This window comes from Mixophyes fleayi, chromosome 4, assembly GCF_038048845.1.
Source record: "Mixophyes fleayi isolate aMixFle1 chromosome 4, aMixFle1.hap1, whole genome shotgun sequence".
Classification (NCBI taxonomy): domain Eukaryota; kingdom Metazoa; phylum Chordata; class Amphibia; order Anura; family Limnodynastidae; genus Mixophyes; species Mixophyes fleayi.
This window is the reverse complement of record NC_134405.1, coordinates 103717540-103725199: the sequence shown is the minus strand read 5'-3', so window position 1 is coordinate 103725199 and position 7660 is coordinate 103717540. Positions and strand designations below refer to the sequence as shown.

At 38.3% G+C, this 7660-nt stretch overlaps 1 protein-coding gene across 1 annotated transcript in view; it reads right to left on the bottom strand.

Moving 5' to 3' along the window:
- Positions 1-2719: 2719 nt before the first annotated feature.
- The window catches only part of HOMER2 (homer scaffold protein 2), a 139660-nt gene continuing 134719 nt past the window's right edge, over positions 2720-7660 (bottom strand). The window contains exon 8 of the mRNA XM_075205923.1: positions 2720-3248. Within this exon, the coding sequence (XP_075062024.1) occupies positions 3048-3248 (201 nt within the window). The 3' untranslated portion in view covers positions 2720-3047. The remainder of the gene's footprint in view (positions 3249-7660) is intronic.

Genomic DNA, 7660 nt, shown 5'->3' with positions numbered 1-7660 from the left:
CCTTCACTTCTCATAGCTTAAATAAACAGCCTCAGATTGTCACCTAAACTTGTTCAGTTTCTCTACACTTCTGTATTCTCTCCAAAATAGAAAGTATGGTTCATTGTACACTTATCTTATTGTCTTCTTGTGGCTCAATGGAGAGGTTTCATTATAATTGAAACAAAAAAAACAAAAAAAGTATATTTTACTGATTGTACAGAAAAATGGCAGAATTATAAGCCACATCCTAAAATTGCACCCTGCACACAGATTTTCATTTAAATAGATGCTTACAGTATCCATGTATATGCATATTCATGGAATCAATTTTGGGAAAAATGTTTGAAGTAAAATGCTGCAAATACAGTGGCTTATTACACACGATAATACGGAGAACAGATGGTAGACTATAGTTTTAGTTTATTTATCTGAATCTATGAATATTATTTTTAATTTATATCTTTACTATATTTTATATTCTACATATTGTGATTTTATTATTGCTAGCATTTTTATTTTCGATTTTATTATCTATTTTCTAGTTTTCATTATTTAGTGTCCATTTATTACTGCCTTTTTATTCCGATCACCAATAAGTAGTTTTACATACGTACATTTGTTTCGTTCGTTATTATTCTCCATAGGCTTCATCCGTTCTACATTGCTTTAGAACTTTAATTCTTTTATCCTACTCATATCACTCATCTTCATAACGAATATGTTGCACAAACACCTCTTTATCTAATCATCCACAAACCATATGTTCAACCTTTACCCCCCCCCCCCCCCCTTGCTCCCCTTTTGTCCTCCATACTCATGCAGTTATACATACATTTTTCATTTGATAATCATTATAGGTTAATCTTAATTTCATCAGTTTCACTCAGACACCTCTCGGACGTGATTTGACAGAAATCTCCACTCATTTTCCGGGTGCGAGGGAAAATGAGCAGATTTCTATCGTAATTGCAGGGACTGTGCACAGCGTGACGTCTCCCATTCTGTATATAAATCTTGTACTTCTTTCACTAGCCCACCCAACATTCTATTATGGTCCCTCACAACTCCTCCACTCAGTACCAAGTAACCACGCACAGAGCAAACTGCTAAATATCACTAGTTCTACATAAATAGCTGCAGCTGGTGATTATCATTAGAATGTATAACAGGGAGTACAATGTAAATACACTAATATGGCAAAATATTTAAATAGGATAAAGTATGTTGCGGAATCAGTGGCGCTATATAAATAAATGGAGATGATGATGTGACAAAAAAATAAAAAATAAATCTAAATCTCTTATTTTCTCGTGGTTAGTTGAGCCCTTACCTTAAAAGTATTCCACATGGTGAATGTAAACTAGGCATCATTGATCCCTATGGTCAGTGCATCATGATACATGCAGCATTAATGTCCTGTTCACTTATTTATATTATTATTATTATTATTATAGCTCACTGTATATATCACCGCTCAGTTTGGTCTCCGCTTACAATTTGATGAATGGAGCACATTTCCAACCCTATGTAAAAGTCTTAAATATGTTAATAAATAACTTAGTACATTCCTGAATTTAACATGAAATGAATGAATTAACATTCACGGGTAGTGAGAGTCTTAAGCTTGTTATAGAGCCATCTTCTATATGACAAGTTACTTCCATATACTTTGAAGTGGCACTGTAATAGCAAACGAAGAATACTGCAGGTTTTGGCTATTTCAGCCATCGGATGTACCAAACAGTTCATTTTTGTTCAAATGTTTTTATTTTTGCTTTCATTACAATATAAACTACGTTGTAGAACCGTGAGGCACAATTCTTCATGTTTTAAAGGAACAGCCCTGTTTACATTGACTTAGAAATGATGAGGTCTGTGCATGTGAAGACGTCCTCAGCCATGGCTTGTTACACAGCAATAAATCACACAAGATTGACAGGAGACCTTTCAAAACAAAACACTCCTTATTATAGAATAAAAAGGAAAATATACTTCTTTTCAGACTGGCGTCCCAAACTTATAAGGCATTATGTAGCGGTCCCATTATGCCACCTATATAACTAGGATAAATAACCTCTGGAAGGCTGGCCAAAATAATGACATTCACCAAAAGTAAACCCAAAAGAACTGAACAAGTGCAGGGGCACACTGTGCATTGTATCTGCCCCATGCTAACTTGATTGGAATTCCTTCATGCCTGCCCTACAAGAGGCCGCTAAACTAATAAGGAAACGGAAGTACATGACAAGAGAAAGATAGGCCATAAATGACCATATGGCTAGGGCCACTGACATAACCGTTATTGTTATATTGTCTTGTCTACGCTTTTTATATATTATCCATAATAAAGACCTCCACTTACTTAATATAACTATTTATTTATAGTCTATAGGGATATGTGAACTCCAGGAGCTGAACAGCGGCAGTGTAGCTTTGGGTGATCCTGCCCTTAGCACATTTGCTCAGTTCAATTTTCTTTATATCTTAGAGAGTAAGATTTGGCCATCAAAAATATAGTCCAAACAGCTGAGACATAACAGACACTCCCTTATCCATCATGATCTTCCATTTATTGCAACTATTGAACAGTGCTGAAACTGTACAACTGGTCAGGTTTCATTGTGTGCTTTTTCTTATTGCAATTCCAACATATTTGAGAGCAGCGAGACTGCAGGACAGGAGAAGCAACCGTCTACTGGCGCTACTCCCTGTGATCACACCTCACACCTTCTTAAGGTTAAATATAAATATCCATTCATTTGGTATCTCACTTTTAATTCCATATAGTAAGCTGCTTTTTTTTTTTTTTTTTTTAACCATTTTCTGTCTGCTGCATTGTGTAACCTGGATGGCTCTGGATTTGTAGAAACAGTAAAAAATGGCTTTCAGGGTTTAGGCCACTACTGGTTGCCAACATGGACTAAACTGACTAATACCAGCAATCCAAATGAAATAAAAGTTACTAGTAACCACAACATCCTCTAGCCCCCGGTCTTGAGTGGTTGCTCTCTACCAGTCTTGTATGTGTGTATATTTATATATATAAAAAGAAAATCCACCGCACTCTAGTTATCTATTTCTAGTTTGGAAAGTTCTTGACGGAATTCGTGCAAATCATCAATCTTCCCATCCAGAATGTTCAGGAAGTGTTTCAGTTCCAATTTCAAGTGGCCGTGTCTGTGCTTACTCTCTTCCACCTCTTGTCTTAGTGTTCTCACTTTATCCTCTAGTTCTTGGTTCCTGTGCTCAGCATCCTGCAAAGTATAATACAATAGAATATTTCAGACACAATCCATTATATTTAAGTTGTAGCAATGTCATCAAATCAATTATGGTCACAATACTGAATTGTATGTGCATAATTAATTAAATTCCCTCTAAATTCATTGTTAACCTATAGTTTATTTCTGTCCACTGTCACTTGTCTGTTTTTCCTTCCATATGTACTCAATGAATATATAGCCCAATCCACTTGCATCACAGTGCATGTATAATAATCCATGAAGACACAATCCCCTTGAAAAAAATCTATTATTTAATATATATGATGCCATTTGTTATTAAATGTATAAATCTCTTCCAGTTGTTTAGTAGGTGACTGGCCACTTCAGCATGCTCAGGAATATTGATTGATAACTAGCTTGCATGTCGTACATAATTAAAGAACAAAGTGTTCTCATGTACTCATTTGAGAGGGCCACAATGAAAGTTATCTTCCCTAAAAATGTACAATATACAGAATTTACTACAGGAAGAGATGTATCTCTCTGTAGTTATGCTATACCACTCAACATTGTTAAAATGTCTCTGTGAAGACTGTGTATGTCATAGCGAAGCATTTGTCGCCGCTGGAAGGGGCATGGCCAAGTCACATAGGAGTTGGGCCATGCCCCTCCCCTGTGACACTTTTAGCCCACCAACCTCTGTCAATTATTTCTTAACCCACCCCTCACCTGTAGCACATATTCATACCTCCCAACATTTGGGTATCTGGCATTGGAACAGGGGCGTGGCCATGTCACAGTGAGGCATGGCCACAACATGATGGGGGCGTGCCCTAGTGCTTGAGAAGTGCTAGGCTGCCCGTACTCTCCTCCCATTCCAACACCTCCAATGCCATGCAAAGCAAAGTGAATGAGTCATATCTTCCAAATATCACACCCGCGGGACAGAGCTCTCATATCGTCACTATTGGGAGCAATCTCCCATTCATTAATTTACCTGTCCAATGCAGCAACTCAGTCTAAGAAGATGGTTGTGTCTCATTCATGGGACTAAGCTCCGCTGTACAGTGACAATCCGGTAGTGAATGTGACCTCACTGATAGATAACCGGGTCTTACTGCCACCGTGGGACTGTGTGTGTCCTCACCCCACAACCACAGTGAGGCCTGGTGCATTGTGGAGCTGGGCATTTACAGGGGGGACCAGGACACTACTGTAGTGTGTCTCCAAGGTATCTATCTGGTCTCCTGCAGGACACATAAAGTGGGCGGGCAGACATGCAGCTTGTGCATCTGTGACTTAAAAGAATATTCACAATAATATCTAGCACCAAACTCAACAAAAAATACATTTTAAACATAGCCAATTTGATGATCTTGCAAAACTTTCATCTTAGCCAAATTAAACACATCTACCACCAAAAATAAACAATAAATCCAATTTAAACATATCAAATGCTATGACCGTACAGTACTTGGATCTTGGCTGAATCATGCATCTGATCTCCTGCATGAAACCAAGCCTTTCTGACACATGCCCCAGTTCTGTAATCTTTCTTGCATTACAATAAAAACCCTTAAAACCTTGGATGTGATCAGCTTTTCTCACAATGTGGGGCCCCAGGCAGCCTGCTATACATTGTTATGTCAAGTTCAGTGTGCCCACAGCATCTGCAGCATTTGGAGTGAAGCCATCTGAGAGATGGAGCCTGTAATTTCAGTGGCATGACAACCCCTTGAAAGTGGTACACTGGGAAACCGATCTCCAGAGAGAGACTCCCTTGTTTCTGCACCGATATCAGCACCTCATCATGTGCCAGTTTATTGCAAGAAGCACAATTAAATAGAAATAGTTACAAACTATTTCTCAGTAATCTTCCCTAATAAAACAAAGTGCCTCTCCCCCCCCCCCCCCCCATATGTCCGACATCATTTGTCATTGCTCCACCATGGCAATAATTACACCCAATAAATCTCATATTAAATAAAAGCTTAACAAAAATGACAGCAAAATTAATTTTAGCAGTGTACCAGCATGATACAATGTTTCGTTTTTAATAATGGAAATAATTCAGCTGCAATATGCAAAACTGAAGAATGTGTTACATCCAAGTGTCATAATGTACAAAGGATATAAATAATGTAGATAATGTAATATAATGATATAGACAACAGATATTCTCCAGGGGAGGAATCCACCCACACATTAAACATATGTACAAGGTAGCAGCGACAACTGATATCTCAGAACGTTCTTCTGTCTTACAACTAAAGAACCATTTAGAACTGACCAGTGATTTCTATTAGCGATTACGTAATCAGTGGCACCTAATATCACAAATTGTACAGTAGGTACATGACTTTCTACTACAAGATTATACTGGGCGCTGTACTTAAACAACTGGAGAAACAAATGTTTTACAACCCTGAACAGTGAAAACATTGTGGGTCAAATTTAGGTGGCTTGTCCTCCGTCAGACAACTTTAAGTTATTGGATTTGTGCAAGCCTTACTATTGCTTTCTGCTGTGCTTTTCACCAAAGCTTTTATATAATCTAATGACAGTTTTAATTTTGTTGCATTTGGATGCATTAAACTATTCTAAATAAAACTATATCCAATACACAGATCACCAAGGGGAATGAAATGACTAACTAATATCAACAACTTCTTAAAAAGGAAGTCAGAAAGAAACAGCTGTATATTTTCTTTTAATTGCATGAAGACACGTAAAAACCAATACTTTAAAGTTATCTGAGGATTGAGCACATCCTCATAGTCCCAAATATTAGCATGTTACTGCTGGAACCCCATACCAGGGCAAATAAAAAAATTCAAAATACCCTTTAAACAAAACGTAAATAATTGCCTCTGTCATTTTTCACATTCATTTCAGAAGTTATCTCTGATTAAACACAGGACGTCTGATGATCAAAAAAATCCTTATAAACACAAATGATAGCTTCAGGTCAAATATTATCGAAACGTTTGCATATATATTTATTCCTGTTACAAATTGCTTGATTATATAAAGCAACCTGCTCTTTAATTTCAGTGGCATCATATCACCTATAATTAGACTGCATTTCTGTACATCAACCAATGTTACGATTTGTTACTAAGAGGCCAAGGTTAATGTACTTCATGCCCATTAATGGTGTGAAGAATCTAACACAAGTAGAGCCAAGACTTCTGATCCACATCCTTTTAAAAATAACAACCTTTAATGCCTTTAAGGGATGTGGGCTCACCCAATAGCAGAAGATAATTATTCTTGTGCTGCATCATGCTGGTCTATTATAGCAGTGTCTAGGGCACTCGAGTTCTGCTCTTCTCAAAGCCATCATGAATGTAATGGTCTAATTAAGATATGACCTTCTGTTTTCCCTAACCCCATGGGAGATTTACATCCAACCGCAGCTCATCCCCCCTTCTCCCATTTTTTTTTGCTGTAATTTGACAGTGTTTGTTTAAAATTGACATTCAGAGGACTTTAATCAAAAGACGGTGACATCTGCTTTAAAGAGTAACTATTTTTAAATATGTGAAGATTAATTTTTCAAGGGAGAAATAAGGGGATTTATCAAAGGATATAAATAAGCGCTGTATGAGCAATCTTCATGCAGCTTAAGGTGTGAAATGCTGCTAGGAACGGCAAAGTGATATTCATCATGATAAAGTGAACAGACCCTACATGAACGGGAAAAATTAGGCCCCTGTTTAATGTATTAATTGAAAGTCACCTTTTCCTGCAGCTGTTAAATAATTGAGCAAGGTCATTAATGATTAAACAAAAAAGGATACTCATGTACAAAAAAGGAACGATAAGGTGATCGAAATCTGCTCTAGGGATAATAAACATCATAAATGTGACAAATATTCATGAGGTCCGCCATGGCACAAACATGTGACTATGGAGAGGGTTAACCAATGCTGATAACAGCAGACAATAGTCTCAGTCAAAACAGACAGAGGGACCAAGGAGTCAAGGATCACATTTCACAAGGCAAAGATAAAAAGTAACATTCTTCCTCATCCTTCTCCAAGTGCGCGCTCTTAGCGTAGTGGCGGCAATAGAGCGCGCTCTTACCGTAGTGGCGGCAATAGTGCGCGCTCTTAGCGTAGTGGCGGCAATAGTGCGCGCTCTTAGCGTAGTGGCGGCAATAGTGCGCGCTCTTACCGTAGTGGCGGCAATAGTGCGCGCTCTTACCGTAGTGGCGGCAATAGTGCGCGCTCTTACCGTAGTGGCGGCAATAGTGCGCGCTCTTACCGTAGTGGCGGCAATAGTGCTCGCTCTTACCGTAGTGGCGGCAATAGTGCGCGCTCTTACCGTAGTGGCGGTAATAGTGCGCAGGCCGCGTCATTCCTAGAATAATGCGGCTGAATTTAATTGGCCCCTCAGTGTCCTTCTTTTGCACAAGATATGTGAGGAACACAATGATTTCCTCTACTTTA